This window comes from Aplysia californica, unplaced genomic scaffold (genome assembly GCF_000002075.1).
Source record: "Aplysia californica isolate F4 #8 unplaced genomic scaffold, AplCal3.0 scaffold00502, whole genome shotgun sequence".
NCBI classification, from domain to species: domain Eukaryota; kingdom Metazoa; phylum Mollusca; class Gastropoda; order Aplysiida; family Aplysiidae; genus Aplysia; species Aplysia californica.
Genome location: NW_004797772.1, coordinates 28712 through 47835, shown reverse-complemented (window position 1 = coordinate 47835; position 19124 = coordinate 28712). Strand labels below are relative to the sequence as shown.

Below are 19124 nucleotides of genomic sequence, written 5' to 3'. Positions count from 1 at the left end.
GGGGGGGGTTGAGAGTCCAATAAAATCTCAATTACTCATTTCACTGTGGACAGTTAATTTCCCTTTAATATGGCAGGGTAGATAACCAAATAAATGAGGTTTCTAGAGAAGAAAATCCGTAATTTGAGGGGTGTGCCTTAAGTGATTCACTTAAGGTAAACCCCTCATAAAAGCATTTGTTCTGCTCAAAACCTTATTTTAATTGTTATGTCCCTTGGGTCCGAGACGGGGAATATACGCTGAGGCCACACTTTTTGGTTCAAAAGACATAATTCCGGAGCCTGTAATCGTTTTCATACTACAACAGAAAGAATTGGTTCTGTCACATCATTATATATATATTATAGTTTTTGTACGCTAAATATGAATACCAATAGATCAAAATTACGAGAGAAAAACGTGTTTGAAAATTGATGCAATTCCCCCTTGTGTCGGACGTTTACTTTTTGTTCAGAGGATAAAATTCAGGACTTTATAACTTTTTTCCTCAACATAATGTAAAACTTTGGGCCTGTCACATCATAATATGCATGTTGCAATTTTTGTATGCCAAATATGAGTACCAGTAAATTAAAACTACGAGAGAAAAACGTGTTTGAAAATTGATGCAATTCCCTTGTGTCGGACGCTTACCTTTTGTTCAGAGGATAAAATTCAGGAATTTATAACTTTTCTCCTCCACGTCATATAAAAATTTGGGCCCGTCAGATCATTATATATATGTTGTAATTTTTGTATTACAAATATGAGTACCAATAGATGAAAATTACGAGAAAAAAAAACGTGTTTGAAAATTGATGCAATTCCCCCTTGTGTCAGACGTTTACTTTTGTTCAGAGAATAAAATTCAGGATTTTACATTTTTTATCCTCAACGTAATGTAAAAATGTGGGCCCGTCACATCGTTATATATATTATGTTGTAGTTTTTGTTTCTCTAAATTTGAGTACCAATACATTAAAATAAGAGAAAAATATGCGTTTGAAAATAGATGCAATATTTTCTAGCTCTTCCCCAGTAGTTTCTAGCACAATCGAAATATTTACTAGCTCATCCCCAATATTTTCAAGATTATTTTCAGCATTTTCTAGCTCCTCCTCAGTATTTTTTAGCTTGTCCCCAGCATTTTTTAGCTGATTCCTAATATTTTCTAGCTCATTCCAAATACTCTCCACTATTTTTTTAGCTCATCCCCAGTAATTTCTAGATTATCCCTTTTATTTTCTAGCGTACCCCTAATATTTTCTAGGTCATTCACAGTATTTTTTAGCTCATCCCTATTATTTTCTAGATCATCCCCAGTAGTTTCTAGCTCATCCCCAGTATTTTCTAGATTTTAAAAATTATTTTCAAGCTCATTCCCGCTCGTTCCCAGTATTTCCTGCCTCATCCCTAATATTTTCTAACTTATCCCCAGTATTTTTTTGAGCTCATCCCTAATATTTTCCAGCTTGTCCCCTATAGTTTTTAGCTCATTCGTATTATTTTCTAGCTCATTCTCATTATTTACTACTTTCTCCTAATATGTTCTAGTTCATCAGTTATATTTTCTAGCTCATCCCCAGTATTTTCGAGATTATCCTTATTCTTTTCTAGCTCAACCTCTATTTTTAGGTCATCCCCAGCATTTTCTAGTTAATCTCTAATATTTTCTAACTCATCAATAGTATTTTCTAGCTCCTCCCCAGTATTTTCTAGATTATTCTTCTTATTTTTTAGCTCATCCCCAGTATTTTTTAAGCTCATACCTAATATTTTCTAGCTCATTCCAAATATCCCCCAATTTTTTTTAGCTCATCTCAAGCAATTTCTACATTATCACTATTAATTTCTAGCTCATCTCTAATATTTTCTAGCTCATCCTTATTTTTTAGCTCATACCCAGTAGTTTCTAGCTCATTCATAATATTTTCTAGCTCATCCCCAGTATTTTCTGGATTATTCTTATTATTTAAAAGCTCATCCTCAGTGTTTTCTAGTTCTAGCTCATCCCCACTATTTTCTAGCTCATCCCTAATATTCTGTAGCCCATCCCTAGTATTTTTAGCTCATCCCCAGTATTTTTTAGGTTATCCCTAATATATTTTCTAGCTCATCCATAATATTTTCCAGCCCATCCCCAGTATTTTCTAGATTATTAATGTGATTATCTCTATTATTTTCTCGCTAATCCCTAATAATTTTTAGCTGATCCTAAGTATTTTCTAGGTCATACCTAATAAATTTTCTAGCTCGTCCAGAATATTCCCCATCATATTTTAGCTTTACTCCAGTATTTTTTAGATTGCCCATATTATTTCTAGCTCATCCCCAGTATTATTTAGCTCATCCCTAATATTTTCTAGCTCATTTCAAATATTCCCCACTATTTTTCAGCTCATCCCCAGTAATTTCTAGATTATTCCTATTACACATACTTTCTAGCTCATCCCTAATATTTTCTAGCTCATCCTCAGTATATTTTAGCTCATCCCTATTATTTTGCAGCTCATCCCCAGTAGTTTCTAACTCATCACTAATATTTTCTAGCCCATCCCCAGTATTTTTTAGTTTTAGATTATCCCTATTATTTTCTAGCTCATGCCTAATAATTTTTAGCTTATCCACAGTATTTTCTACATTATCAGCAATATTTTCTAGCTCATTCCTGAATATTCCCCAGTATTTTTTAGCTAATCTGAAGTGTTTTCTAGATTATCCTTATTAATTCCTCATCAATGAACTGCATACATGTATTTTTAGAGCTGAGTTGTGAGTTTCTCTCTCTCTCTCTCTCTCTCTCTCTTTCTCGCCGCAACTTTCAATATGGTGCAGTTATTCCAAAAGCAGAGTTCCTGAACATTCTGTTGGGAATCGAACTTATCATGATACCTGTTACTTAGTAGAGAGAGAGGGGAGAGGGGAGAGGGAGTGTATGAGGGAGAGAGAGAGAGAGAGAGAGAGAGAGAGAGAGAGAGAGAGACAGAGAGAGAGAGCAAGACAAACAGACAGACAGACAGACAAACAGACCAAGAGAGACATAGAGAGAAGTAGAGAATGTCATGTACTGATATGTCTTTGTCATCTACTTAATTAGTAAAGATGTCAGTGCATAATGTAAGTGATCTTCAAGTCACAAGAGAACTCAAGGTTTTTTTGTTTTAAGAGATGTAAACCTTTGCATGCTTCACCAGTCACTGTCACCACAGACATACATTTGATGGGCTGGAAGAAAACATATCAGATATGTCAGATTTTTAAAGTTTTTGAAAATTGTGACTTAAATTTTTCAGACTCATACTCGTAGAAAACAACAGTTATTTTGTATATTATATATCTGTAGAGCCTGTTGAACATCATAGTTTGTACTTTTACCCTGATACATTCAACTAACTGCTTTCAATTCATTTCATTTTTGCACTTTGAAAAGTCGGTACACAACCCTAGTTTGACAAAAGTGTGACATTCTGTTCTTTCATCGAGACCATCTGTAACTTGGTAAATACATCTAGACGTGCTAGAAAAAATATTTTTAACCAAAAGAAGACAAAGTGAACTCATAAAAATTATAGTAAATTTCAAACACATTTATTACAATAGATAGTAATATAAGGCATACTATAGAAAAATAACAATAACAACATTTATGCAGTATTCACTTGTTCGTGCCGTCATTAAAATATTTCAAATCTATAAAGTTATTGTAAGTGGCACAAGTCATTGTAAATTGATTTGAACCAGTGAAATAAATCAAACAGAATCATTTTCAACAAGTCTACCACACCTGCAAACTCAACAAACAGAATTTCAACATCTCAAGTCAAGAGACGATTGACATCCTACAATACAGCAGCTCTGACCTGTTTCAGATTGTTCTTTTCAGTAGGTATGAGCTAAAAACTACTGGGGATGAGCTAGAAAACAGGGATGACCTAGAAAAAACTGGGGATAAGCTAAAAATTATTAGGGATGAGCTAGAAAAGAATAGGGATAATTTAGAAAATAATAGGGGTGAGCTAGAAAATACTAGTGATGAGCTAGAAAATACTGGGGATGAGCTAGAAAAATAGTGGGAAATATTCGGAATGAGCTAGAAATAGTAGGGATAAGCTACAAAATACTGGTGACGAGCTGGAAAATAGAAATGAGCTAAACAATACTGGGAGTGAGGTGTAAAACACTGGGGATGAGCTAGAAAAAAATAAAAACAATCTAGAAAATACTGAGGATGAGCTAGAAAATATACGAATGAGCTAGAAAATATTAGGAAAAATCTAGAAAATATTGGGGAAGAGCTAAAAAATATTAGGGATCATCTAGATAATACTGGGGATGAGGTAAAAAATAATGGGGGAATTAAATTCGAAATGAGCTAGATAATATTAGGGAAGAGCTAGGAAATACTGGGGCCGAGCTGGAAAATATTAGGGATGAGCTAGAAAATACTGAGGATGAGCTAGAAAACACTGGGGATGATCTAGAAAATGAATTTAAAAATATAGAAAATACTAAAGATGAGCTAGAAAATATTACGAATGAGCAATAAATTACTGGGGACGAGCTAGAAAATATTAGGGATGAGCTAAAAATAATAGGGATAATCTAGAAAATACTGCGGATTAGTTAAAAAATTGTGAAAATTATTCGGAATGAGCTAGAAAATATTAGTGATGAGCTAGAAAATACTGGGGACTAGCTGGAAAATATTAGGAATGAGCAAATAAAATACTGGGAGTGAGCTAGAAAACACTGGGGATGAGCTAGAGAATAATCAGAATAATCTAGAAAATACTGAAGATGAGCTAGAAAATATTATGAATGAGCTAGAAAATATTACGGACCATCTAGAAAATACTAGAGACAAGCTAAATAATAGTGGGGAATATTCGGAATGTGTTATAAGATATTAGGGATGAGCTAGAAAACACTTGGGACGAGCTGGAAAATATTTTGGATTACCTAGTAAATACTGGGGATGAGCTTAAAAAACGCTGGGGATGAATTAAAAACTAATAAGAATAATCTAGCAAATACTGGGGATGAGCTAAAAAAGTGGGGAATATTTGGAATGAGCTGGAAAATATCAGGGAAGAGTTAGAAAATACTGGGGATGAGCTAGAAAATATAACGAAGAAGCTAGAAATTACTGGGGATGAGCTAGAAAATATTAGGGATGAGCTAGAAATAAGAGGGATAATCTAGAAAATACTGGATATGAGCAGCTAAAAAATAGTGGGGAATATTCTGGACGAGCAATAACATATTAGGGATGACCTACAAAATACTGGGGATGAGCTAGATAATACTAGGGACCATCTAGAAAATACTGGCAATGAGCTAAAAATAGTGGGGAATATTAAGAATGAGCTAGAAAATATTAGGGAAGAGCTAGAAAATACTGGAGATGAGCAGCTAAAAAATAGTGGGGAATATTCTGGATGAGCAAAAAAATATTAGAGATGACCTACAAAATACTGGGGATAAGTTAAAAAATTAATAAGGATGAGCTGCAAGAAAATATAAGGGATGAGCTAGAAAATAATAGGGACCATCTAGAAAATACTGGGGATGAGCTAAAAAATAGTGGGGAATATTACGAATGAGCTTGAAATTACTGGGGATGAGCTAGAAAATATTGGGGACGAGCAGGAAAATATTCCTCATGAGCTAAAAACTACTAGGAGTGAGCTAGAAAACAATGGGGATGAGCTAAAAAATAATAAGAATAGACAACACTGGGCATGAGCTAGAAAATACTGGGAATAAGCAAGAAAACACTAGGGATGAGCTAGAAAATAATAAGAATATCCTAGAAAATACTGGGGATGAGCTAGAAAATATTACGAATGAGCTGAAAACTACTGGGGATGAGCTATAAAATATTAGGGAGGAGCTAAAAATAATATGGACAATCGAGAAAACACTGGGGATGAGCTAAAAAAAGTGGGAAATATTTGGAATGAGCTAGAAAATATTAGGGAAGAGCTAGAAAATGCTGGGGATGAGGTAGAAAATAATAAAAATAATCCCAAAAAACTGGGGATGAGCTAGGAAAAAATATGAATGAGCTATAAATTACTGGGGATGAGCTAGAAAATACTGGAGATGAGCTAAAAAATAGAGGGAAATATTCTGGATGACCTAAAAAATATTAGGGATGACATACAAAAGACTGGGGATGAGCTAAAAAATAATAGGGACAATCAAGAAAATACTGGGGATGGGTTAGAAAATATTAAGGATCATCTAGAAAATACTGATGACAAGCAGGAAAATATTAGGAATGAGCTAAAAACTACTACAAGTGAGCTAGAATACAAGGGGAATGAGCTAGAAAACAATAAGAATAATCTATTAAATACTGAGGTTGAGCAAGTTATTATGAATGAGCTAGAAAATACTGGGGATGAGCTAGAAAATATTAAGGACAATCTAGAAAAATACTGGGGACGAGCTAAAAAACAGTGGGGAATATACGGAATGTGCTAGAAAATATTAGGAATGAGTTAGAAAAAAACTGGGGACGAGCTGGAAAAAATTAGGTATGAGCTTGAAAATACTGGGAATGAGCAAGAAAACACTGGGGATGAGCTAGAAAATAATAAGAATATTCTAAAAAATACTGGGGATGAACTATAAAATATAACGAATGAGCTAAAAACTACTGGGGATGAGCTATAAAATATTAGGGAGGAGCTAAAAAATAATATGGACAATCCAGCAAATACTGGGAATGAGCTAAAAAAGTAGGGAATATTTGGAATGAGCTAGAAATATTAAGAAAGAGCTAAAAAATACTGGGGACGAACTGAAAATATTAGGGACGACCAAGTAAATACTGGGGATGAGCTAGACAATAATAAGAATAATCTAAAAAATACTGGGGATGAGCTAGAAAAAAATACGAATGACCTAGAAATTACTGGGTATGAGCTAGAAAATATTAAGGATGAGCTAGAAATAAGAGGGATAATCTAAAAAATACTGGAAATGAGCTGAAAAATAGAGAGGAATATTCTGGATGAGGTTAAAAATATTAGGGATGACCTACAAAATACTGGGGATAAGCTAGAAAACAATAGGGATAATCAAGAAAATACTGGGGACGGGTTAGAAAATATTAGGGATCATCTAGAAAATACTGGGGAGGAGCTAAAAAATATAGGAGAATATTCGGAATGAGCTAGAGAATAGTAGGGAAGAGCTAGAAAACACAGAAGATGAGCAGGAAAATATAAGAGAAGACTTAGTAAATACTGGGGATGAGCTTGAAAACACTGGGGATATGCTAGAAAATAATAAAAATCTAGAAAATACCGGGGGTGAGCTAAAAAATAGTGGAGAATATTTGGAATGAGCTAGAAAATATCAGGGAATAGCTAGAAAATACTGGGGATGAGCTAAAAAATTAATCAGAATAATCGAAAAAGTACTGAGGAAGAGCTAGAAAATATTACAAATGAGCTAGAAATTTTCTGGGGATGAGCTAGAAAATATTAGGGACAATCTAGAAAATACTGGGGACGAGCTAGAAAATATTAGGTATCAGCTAGAAAATAAGAGCAATTATCTAGAAAGTAGTGGGAAAGGGCTTAAAAATAGTGGGGCAATATTCGGAAAAAGCAACAAAATATAAGGAAAGAGCTCAAACATACTGGGGCCAAGCTGGAAAATATTAAGGATGACCTAGTAAATACTGGGGTTGAGCTAGAAAATATTAGGGATGAGCTATAAAAATAATAGGGACCATCTAGAAATACTGGGGATGAGCTAAAAAATAGTGGGGAATATTTGGATTGAGCTAGAAAATATTAGGGAAGATCTAAAAATACTGGGGACGAGCTGGAAAATATGAGGGATGACCTAATAAATACTGGAGATGAGCTAAAAAAACACTGGTTTAGTTTAGTTTAAGTAGAGTTTTTATGGTGCTCGCAACTGCATGATAAAAAATATATTTTAAAAAACAATTTAAAAAAATAATGGGGATGAGCTAGAAAATATTACAAAATAATCTAGAAAATACTGAGGATGAGCGAAAAAATATTACGAATGAGCTAGAAATTACTGGGGATGAGCTAGAAAATATTAGGGATGAGCTAGTAAATAGGGAATGAGGTAGGAAATAGGGATGAGCTAAAAAATAAGAGGGATCATCTAAAAAATACTGGGGATGAGCAAAAAATAGTGGGGAATGTTAGGAATGAGCTAGAAAACACTGAAGATGAACTGGAAAATATTAGGGATGATTTAGTAAATACTGGGGATGAGCTAGAAAACACTGGGGATAAGCTAGAAAATAACAAGAATATTCTAGAAAATACTGGGGATGAGCTATAAAACATTAGGGATGAGCTAGAAATAAAATGGACAATCTAGAAAATACTGGGGATGAGCTAAAAAAACAATAGAAATTAGCTAGAAAATAATAAGAATAATCTAGAAAACACTGGACATGAGCTTAAAAATAGTGGGGAATATTCGGAATGAGCTGAAAAATATTAGGGAATAGCTAAAAACCACTGGGGATGAGCTGGAAATAAGAACGATAATCAAGAAAATACTGGAGATGAGCTAAAAAATAGTGGGGAATATTCTGGATGAGCTAGGAAATATTAGGGAAGAGCTAGAAAACACTGAGGACGAGCTGGAAAATATTACGGATGAGCAAGAAAATACTGAGGACGAGCGGGAAAATATTAGGGAAAAGCAAGTAAATACTGGGAAAGAGCCAGAAAATAGTGGGCAATATTCTGGATGAGTTAGAAAATATTAGGGACTGCCTACAAAATACTGGGGACAAGCTAAATAATTAATAGTGATGAGCTAGAAAATAAGAGGAATAATCTACAAAATACTGGAAATAGATTAGAAAATATTAGGGATGAGCTAGAAAATAATAGGGATCAGCTAGAAAATACTGGGGATGAGCTAAAAAATAGTGGGGAATATTTGGAATGAGCTAGAAAATATTACGGATGAGCAAGAAAATATTGGGGACGAGCTGGAATATATTAGGGAAGACCTAGGAAATACTGGGGATGAGCTAGAAAATAACATGAATATTCTAGAACCTACTAGGGATAAGCTAGAAAATATTACGAAAAAGCTAAAAACTACTGGGGATGAGCTAGAAATAATATGGACAATCTAGAAAATACTGGGGATGAGCTAGAAAATATTTGGGAAGAGCTAGAAAATACTAGGGATGAGCTAAAAAACAATAGGGATTTACTAGAAAATAATAAAAATAATATAGAAAACACTGGAGATAAACTAAAAAATAGTGGGGAATATTCGGAATGAGCTAGAAAATATTAGGGAAGAGCTAAAAACCACTGGGGATGAGTTGGAGATAAGAACGATAATCTAGAAAATACTGGAGATGAGCTAAAAAATAGTGGGGAATATTCTGGATGAGCTAAAACGTTTTTGGGATGACCTACAAAATACTGGGGACACGCTAGAAAATAACAGGGATAATCTAGAAAATACTGGGGCTGGGTTAGAAAATATTAGGGATGAGCTAGAAAATACTGGGGATGAGCTAAAAATAGTGGGGAATATTCAGAATGAGCTAGGAAATATTAGTGAAGAGCCAGAAAACACTGAGGACGAGCTGGAAAATATTAGGGATAACTTAGATACTGGAGATGAGCTAAAAAATAATGGGGAATATTTAGGACGATCTAGAAAATATAAGGGATGACCTAGAAAATACTGGGGGATAAGCTAAAATTATTAGGGATGAGCTAGAAAATGATAGGGATAATCTAGAAAATACTGGGGATGGGTTACAAAATATTAGTGAGGAGCTTGAAATAATAGGGATCATCTAGAAAATACAGGGGATGACTAAAAAATAGTGGCAAATATTCAGAATGAGCTAGAATATACTGGGCACGAGCTGGAGAATATTAGGAATTGGTTTTAAAAAATACTTGAATTTGCTATAAAAAAACCCATTGGGGATGAGCTAAAAAATAATAAGAAAAATCAAGAAAAAACTGGAGATGAGCTAGAAAATATTACGAATGAGCTAGAAATTACTGGGGATGAGCTAGAAAATAATAGGGACAATCTTGAAAATAGTGGGGACGAGCTAGAAAATAGTGGGGAATATTCAGAATGGTCTACAAAATATTAGGGATGAGAAAGAAAATACTGGGGACGAGCTGGGAAATATTAGGGATGAGCTAAAAAATAGGAATATTCTAGAAAATACTGGGGATGAGCTAGAAAATACTGGGGAATATTCTGGATGATCTAGGAAATATATAGGATGACCTAGAAAATACTGGGGATAAGCTAAAAATTATTAGGGATGAGCTAGAAAATAATAGGGATAATTTAGAAAACACTGGGGATGGGCTAGAAAATATAAAGGTTGAGCTAGAAAATAATAGGGATAATCTAGAAAATACTGGAGATGAGCTAAAAAAGAGGGAAATATATGGAATGAGCTCGGAAATATTAGGGAAGAGCTAGAAAAAAATGGGGACGAGCTGGAAAATATTAGGGATGACCTAGTAGTGGTCAGGCTATCGGACTCGTAATCGTGAGGTTGTCGGTGGTCTAGTGGTTAGGCTATCGGACTCGTAATCATGAGGTTGTCGGTGGTCTAGTGGTTAGGCTATCGGACTCGTAATCATGAGGTTGTCGGTGGTCTAGTGGTTAGGCTATCGGACTCGTAATCGTGAGGTTGCAGTTTCAGGGGTTCGAGCCGCGGGCCCGACGTTGTGTCCTTGGGAAAGGCACTTTACATGAATTGTCCTCACTCCACCTCCAGGTGGGAATGAGTACCCAGCCATAGACAGCGAAAGATCTTGTCAGTATGTTAGTGTTTTAGCGCCTATAAATGGCTGCTTGCACTGTATGCTTCCCAGGAAGTTGAGGTTGTTTCAGAATGCTCTCAGGTCTGCTGGTGTTATAGTATAGATTGTGAAGCGCATAGAGCTTGCTGTTGGGCGGGGATTTGCGCTATACAAATGCTATCTATCATCGACCTCTGATTATTATAGTAAATACAGGGGATGAGCTAGAAAACATCAGGGATGAGCTATAAATAAGAGGGATTATCTAGAAAATACTGGGGATGAGCTAAAAAATAGTGGGGAATATTTGGAATGAGCTAGAAAATATTACGGAAGAGCAAGAAAATATTGGGGACGAGCTGGACAATATTAGGGAAGACCTAGGAAATACTGGGGATGAGCTAGAAAAGAGTGGGCAATATTCTGGATGAGCTAGAAAATATTAGGGACGGCCTACAAAATACTGGGGACAAGCTAAATAATTAATAGTGATGAGCTAAAAAATAAGAGGAATAATCTACAAAATACCGGAGATAGGTTAGAAAATACTAGGGATGAGCTAGAAAATAATAGGGTCCATCTAGAAAATACTGGGGATGAGCTAAAAAAATAGTGGGGAATATTTGGAATGAGCTAGGAAATATTACGGATGAGCAAGAAAATATTGGGGACGAGCTGGAAAATATTAGGGAAGACCTAGGAAATACTGGGGATGAGCTAGAAAATAACTAGAATATTCTAGAAACTACTGTGGATAAGCTAGAAAATATTACGAAAGAGCTAAAAATAAAATGGATAATCTAGAAAATACTGAGGAAGAGCTAAAAAATAATGGGGAATATTCTGGATCCTAGAAAATATTGGGGATGAGCTGAAAACTATTAGGGTTGAGATAGAAAATAACAGGGATAATCTATAAAATACTGGGGATGAGATAGAAAATATTAGGGTTGAGCTAGAAAGTACTGAGGGCAAGTTGGAAAATATTAGGGATGAGCTAGAAAATACTGGGAATGAGCTTGAAAATATAAGGGACGAGCAAGGAAATGATAGGGATCATTTAGAAAATACTGGGTATGAGCTAAATAATAGTGGGGACTATTCGGAATGAGCTAGAAAATATTAGGGATGACCTAGAAAATACTGGGGATAAGCAAAAATTATTAGGGATGAGCTAGAAAATAATATGATTAATTTACAAAATACTGGGGACGGGCTAGAAAATATAAGGGATGAGCTAAAAAATAGTGGGGAACATTTGGGATGTGCTAGACATGAGGGTTTTCTCTGATCCACACAGATCCACTCAGTTATCTACATCTCTTTGTCTGCTTCATCTTTCGTCCAGTCAAATCTACCGACAGATCCTTTTGATGACCATCTCTGAGTAAGCAGCGCTGATGTCCCCTTCAATATGGTAGCGTCGTGAATGTTCTCCAGACAGATAGCTGAACATTTCTGTCAGGTTCTGACGTTCTGAAGACATCTGTCCGTGGAAAGAAAGAAAAGGAGAAAATGTTTTTGTATGGATTGCAACAACCGGTCATCACGTCGTACATAAAATAACACGTGTAAAATAAAAACTTTTGATTCATTATGAAGTGATGCAGGACTTACAGGCTTCAGATTTCCAAGAACTACAACATTTATGGATCCATGTGACAAGGGCTATAACTCAAGGACAGTACGACTAAAACTGAAAGCCTGACTGGCACAACGTAAAATATTTGTTACCAGATAGTTCAAACTAGAAGTATCTCATTGCTCTGTGGATTAAAAATGGGACAAGAATTTATCCAAATTTTTCAACAGCTCCGAGATACCATAAGATCTTACTGATGTCATATACAAATGGCATCATTATCTGCCAGAATTGTTCCTTGTTGAATAAAAAAAAACATTTGAAGTTCAAGAACAAATTGTAATCTCTACCAATGAATAAAGTGCTGAATCTACAAGAGCCTGGGGTACCCGAGAAATCACAAAGTACAGCGGAAATTGTCCAAGACAGCCACCCATTATTGAGGAGAAAAGTGAGTGCTTTAGACAGGTGGTTGTCTTGGACAGGTGACAGCCACCCATTATTGAGGAGAAAAGTGACTGTTTTAGACAGGTGGTTGTCTTGGACAGGTGTTATTATAATTCAGGAAAATACAAAGGGGAAGTGGGAAGTGGCCGTTTGTACAGGTGATTGTCTTAGACAGGTGGCCATTAAGGCAGGTTCAAATATAGTTGTAATTTGAAACCTGAAAACCCACACAAGAAATGTACACCGATGATATCTACCGTTGACATTTTTTTGACATTCTCCCCTACCACAGTTTTCTTCCCACACACAGGTAGAGAGGAGCGGTCAGAGAGATACCGACTCCATATCGGCACTGGCTTGACCGGCCTCAGACCACAGGGATCGTCTCTCACATACGGCAGGGAACACTGCTGGGGATGACAAATGACAATCCTCTTCTTTTCTTTCTTTCTCTCAACAAATTCACATTTGCTTAATTTTTTATTTCGCCTATACTATAGATAAATATGAAAATGAAAAAATAATAATACAAATACAAATAATAATAATAATAGTAATCATCATCATAATCATAAAAATACTACTAATAATAATACTACTAATAAAGAAAAAATAATAATAATACAATAGTAATTATTATCATAAAAATGACAATAATAATCTTAGTATAATGGAGCTAAGCCCGTTTGTGGGGTCAGTAAAAACTTTTTACACAGGTGCCCATAAAATCTAGAAAAATATGATTCAGACAAGAATTGTCCCAAAGGGTTACGTGGGCAGATTTTCAAAGTTGGCAAACTACCTTTTGAATTCTCAGGTTTTATGGTTTTTCCTGTAAATCGAAGCTCTCATATGTTTTCACATTGTCATTAGCCATTTTATATTTTACTGGGGGCTACTTCGGTTCAGTTTGTGCTTCTTTGTGTGTGTGAGACGGCTGCTTCTTTTACTTCCAGAACTAGACTCTTGATATCCAACTGTTTGGATGTGGGCTTGACAGTGTCGATGGATACTTCAGGCCAAACTTCATTGTATTGACTTTTTCTAGAATGTCCCCAACACGTTGTGTTCGTTTAAACCCGCAAAATGTTTACTTCGTTGTATTGACGTTTTCAAAATTTTGGCGCGTATTTGGTGCGTAGTTTTTTTTCGAGCAAGACGCTAGATCTAGATCTCTCTGTATCCGAGATGTGTAATTTGGAGTACAGAGCTCAAGACTAATTTGGAGTAGTTTGCAGGACAGAAGTGCCGTTTGTGTTTTGTGACTGAAGGTCATGGGTTGGAACCGTGCCATAGGGCCAAAATTGTGTCCTTGGAAGAGGTATGTTGTAGGAATTTTACTCACTTCATCGAAGTGGGAATGAGTACCCGGAGGTAGGCGGGAAAGATGTCTTGTATTAATAATAATAATAATAATAATAATGATAATAATAATAATAATAATAGTAAGTATAATAACAATAATATACACTGTGGCACGGATAGGTACTACACAGAAGACTAAAAATCACGCATCCGTCGAACTGTGCCTACGGTCCCGTTTTTCTCTCTTCTTCTTTATCTTTGTAAGATATCCCTGGAACTACGGATCCCTGGAACTACCGAGGCCGGTCCTGACGAATTCCAGCTATCTGTGTTATACTGTAATAATAATAATAATAATAATAATAATAATAATAATAGTAATGATAATAACAATAAAAACCATTCATCCGTCCATGTTTGACGATGATCAGTGCATCTGCAGAAGGAATGTCCTTCATGTCATAGCGGCACTGTTACAATCTTACAATCTTTTCTTCCATGACTGGATTGATAAAGACTTACATTTCTACTGTTAGAAATTGTTGGGAAGAAGTATTTGGTTAAAAAAAATTCCCAACTTCAAGGAGAAAGCTCAGAGTTGCATACCTAGGAAGGGGATAAGACAAATGACGCTAGAACGAATAACTCTGCACTATAGCTTGTTCACTTTCATACGACCACATCAAAATAATTCTAGCTCATCGATTAATTTACCTATGACCACGAAAACTTTGCATGGCACTTCTGCAGGCCAGCGACCAAACACAAATATTTTTCCAAAAAATCTTGATCTAGTAATAAAAAAGTTTTTCTTTGAGCCCTACATTAAAAACCGCTCTTTGGATGCATACACAAAATCATTACAATAAATGACTTACAGTAGCCTTGCCTACAAATTGAAAATTTTGTGACAGCGACACCACCCTGCCCCCATATTTCAGAAAAAGCTTGCTGATTTCATCCTCCCTTCGGCTGTCTAGGCGTCTTCACGAGCTCCACGCGAGTCTCGAAAATTACTCACCCCGTCTGTAGAATCATGTTTCTTAGGCGAATGGTTGAGTGTAGTGTTGAGGAAAATGTGTCAACTTTTAAATGTTTTAGGTGTATGCTGGAGATCCCATACACAGTATTTTTTGGACATGCTTTAGGTTTACCTCAGTTCCCAACAGGGATAAAAGATTTCAGATCTACTTATTGAGTAAACTGCTCCTCAGTCAATGACAAACGGTTACAGACCTATTGTTCATCACTTTTTCCTCGATCTGAAGACTCTCGATCCAAATAATCAAGGTCATTGTCTGAGTCAACACCGTCTGTCTCCATACAAATTTTGTCGAGCACCTCGGGTTCAGTGAAATACTTTTTTAAACTCATTGTATCTGTTTCCACATTTAATTGCAAGAAGTCGGAAGCAAAATTACAAAACAGAACTAATTAGTGGGTTAATGAAAACATAACGTTTGGGGAAACATCGGCAGACTGTTGTTGAGATCTAGGTCATTTCGATTGTGAGCACACTTGTCTGCGGTCCTGGCAAAGCATTTGGATTTCTCGTCCACAGTCCTGTAGGTGTTACAAAAAGCCGTCTCTGCAAAAGTTGCTTCATCAAAAAAACAAAAAAACAAAACAAAAGCAAAAAAAACAAGTGTAGCTTTTTTGACACACATTCTGTCACAAAGATATGTCTCAAATACCTCGCCTTAACCTGAATGATTGATGCAAAAACAGGCAGAGGCCAAGACCAACATGTTGAAAAAATCTTTACTTCTAGGAAATTGTCCTAAAATGTATCCCTCTCAACCTGGGTTGGCCCTGACAACCTGACTGACCTAAAAAGTGTTGATGAGGGTGTAAAACATTTACAATCATTACAATCAATCATTAATTTGTCAGAGAGAAATGTTGACTTGACCGCAAGACAAAACCTGGACTTACTGTTTGCTGTCCACTGTGTTATCTAGCCAGCCGATGGCGCCACAGAGCTTAGACTTTGCCTGGATCCGAATCATCAAGATGTCTTTGTCGGTGAAAGCTTCGTATTTTATGGTCAGGGGAGAGAACTATGGCTGTATCTCAAGGAAGGGCGAGATTTCTATGGCACTCAGGTTCAGACGACTGTTGGGATCTGAAACAAAATTAAAAAGAAACAAATACGTAGAAACAGAATTCTAAATAATGCAAACAGAGGATCTTGAAAAATCTCAAGATAAAGAACTGTTTATTTATAGATTTAATTAGATCACAAAGCTCACTTATTTTGGCTCACAAAAACACAGAATCAAGGGCGGCCAGGACAAGAACATTGTGTGAGTGGTCACAGATGATGAGATGGACACAACATATTAAAGGGACATAAAAAATATTATCTCAATCCTGATTGAAATAATTTTATGGATTACATCCCTTTAACCTTTTCCTAATGGCACAAAAAGAAATTTCACTTCCTTACCACGCCCATTGTGCAAGTTTTCAGAAACACCCTCACCTCCAGTGGCTGGACCAGCAGGAATTCTGTTTCAAGATAGAACAAAAATTGCAAAAAGAAGGATGATTTAAAGGACACACACATCGCAGTCACAAGCCACGACTCTCCATTTACAAAGCTGCCAACTTTTCAAAACAAGAAACAGATTCTACCCACAAGTGGGTCAAGATGGTGGGCACTGGCCAAGTAACCCCCCTCCAAACCTTCCTCATACATTTTGATGTATTCAATAAATTCACAGTCAACAGCAAGCTATGGTAACAGACACAACTACAATCTATCTATTGTCTTTGTTCTCATTATTATTTTCTTTACACACAAACACACACACATACAGTTCATAAACACACATACAGTTCATACACACACAGTTCATACACACATATACACACACTATGATTAAGTACACACACACAAACACACACTAAACAAGAACAAGACCATGGTTTACTTTGGAATGTTCAACTCGGAAAAAGATGATGTTTTACGTAGAAAGCTTCTCTCCATAGCAACAGCCAGTTGCTCCACTGGTGTGAGGGACCAGTTTTGGTGCTCTTTCAAGCCACTTTCAGCACAGGTAGAAAGTACAGATGGAAACAGCTGGGGACAGAGAATGCAATTTCCTCACATCAGAAATAATCAAAAGTATGCTCCTAATTTTACAGTATCCATTTTCTAGAGACATCCGTCTGGAGTCAACTTTCTCAATGATTAGCCCTAAAAGGCATGATTCTATTTCAAATAACATCTTATAGGTAGACTGTTTAGAACGTCCCTCGCCATCAGCATAACAACTTCAAAAATAGCTCTCTGTACTTTGTCATTCGTAGTGATGAGACTTCAGTGTGTAAGACAATATTGATAACTTTGAGGTCACAGGAACATCATTGTCTAATCGACTTATTACACATTGGATTCATTATATAGAAAATATTGGTCACTTCCTTCTTCTACGCCTCCCACTTGTGTGAATATTATTACGTTTGGAAACAGGATCTTGACTCTGGAAAATGAAGGGCAATTTATTTTTCTGCATATGTATAACAAATTTGAGTGAATATCATAAACCCTATAATTATAACTAGCATTTCATTCATCACAAAAAAGTACACAGTGGAATCCGTCTAAATTGAAACCTGCGAGACTGCCATATTGTCTTTGGTTCAGCCTGGTATCTGGTTTACAGAGGTTGCTTCAACTGAAGAAAAAATAGAGACATTATTTTATGTTGGTTTACTGCCATATGATCATCGGATGAACCGTGTTTGGTTTCACTAGACTCCACGGTAGTTTGTCTTCTTTTCCCTCTATGTCTCGCTAAAGTCTGTGGTTTCACCCTCCTCCAGTTTCTGGTTGACCTTTGCTCTCTCGTCGTGTCCAGGAGATAGACCAGGTCTCTGTCACTGAGGCACACATGTTTGTCTTGTGAGCAAATATCTCCCCACTGTAATGAAACAATAAAAATAATGTCATAAAGATAAACATTAGGTAACCATCATCAGGTTTGTTTACTGCATAAATCTATTTCAATATATTTAACACATTTTGATCTAGCATCACTATTGCAATAGAGGGACAATAACAATACATGTGTCTAAAAAACAGAGGGCCCTTTTAAAGGGCTGTTTAACTTAGTCAACTTTTGACCAGTTTCAACAAAACTTAAAAGCAAAAAAAAATTCAACCACGGGTACGTTACAGGCGTCAATATGAAAAAAAATAACTGATGTGTTCGAAACATATTAAGTTTTTAAAATGTTTAACCAAAACTGAGTGAAAGGAAAAACTATGGAACTCCTTCAAAAATCAATTCAATAGTTCCATTTCAAATTTGTGTGGTTAAGAACAAATGAATACAAAATTGAAATTACCAACAAAACTCAGAGAGGTGCACATGATGGCTATTGAAATCTCTAGGTGTCAACCATTTCTTTCCCTGCAAGCTCCACAATATGCCACTGGAAATTTGGAATAACCCTATGGCATGATTCTGGGTGGATTCCATGGACGTCGTGCGTGTTCAGCATGGAGTGTCAACTGTTGATCGCTCGAGGGTTGTTTTTGTAGATTCTGTCCGTCAAAAAACCGTGAAGATAATAATTGAAGGAGTTCAAGTTAGGGGGAATATGGTGACCATTCGTTTAGAAACTTTTGGCTTATATAAGGCGTTCCCTAAACCTTTCTTCCAACCACACAAGGGCCACTCTTGACATGTGGGGTGTGGCCCCATCCTACTATAACCACACCTCTATAACATAACACCTCCCCCCAAACTTTCTCAGCACGGGTGAAATGTCCATCTGCAGTGACTGTCATGGTTTTACCATCCTTGCCCAGAAACCAGAACAGGCCGATCACGCTCCTGTAGCCGAATACTTTTAAGAAGTATAATTATGTGTTTTACCCAATTTTGGCGGAAATTTTTTGGGAGTGCTTATTTAGGCCACATATGGCCTAAATAAGGTAAGGGAGGGGGGTTTAGCTTATTTAGGCCACACATGTTCAGACTACC

The 19124-nt window shown here is 36.2% G+C and overlaps 1 protein-coding gene across 1 annotated transcript; it reads right to left on the bottom strand.

Moving 5' to 3' along the window:
• Positions 1 to 11991: 11991 nt before the first annotated feature.
• Positions 11992 to 16136, bottom strand: LOC118478331. The gene is made up of 3 exons (XM_035971775.1): positions 16063 to 16136; positions 13110 to 13311; positions 11992 to 12279 (listed from the first exon to the last, which is right to left on the bottom strand). Exons 1-3 carry the CDS (start codon positions 16134 to 16136, stop codon positions 12148 to 12150), a joined length of 408 nt encoding a protein of 135 aa, XP_035827668.1. The 3' UTR covers positions 11992 to 12147.
• Between the last annotated feature and the right edge of the window lie 2988 nt (positions 16137 to 19124).

What these genes read in the sequence shown, in the direction of transcription:
- LOC118478331 (XM_035971775.1), bottom strand. Translation starts at nt 16,136, where the DNA reads ATGATTCGGATCCAGGCAAAGTCTAAGCTCTGTGGCGCCATCGGCTGG. An exon ending in AACACAGTGGACAGCAAACA is followed by an intron (nt 13,312 to 16,062) that starts GTAAGTCCAGGT and finishes TCTATAGTATAG; the next exon opens with GCGAAATAAAAAATTAAGCA. An exon ending in TGTGTGGGAAGAAAACTGTG is followed by an intron (nt 12,280 to 13,109) that starts GTAGGGGAGAAT and finishes TTCCACGGACAG; the next exon opens with ATGTCTTCAGAACGTCAGAA.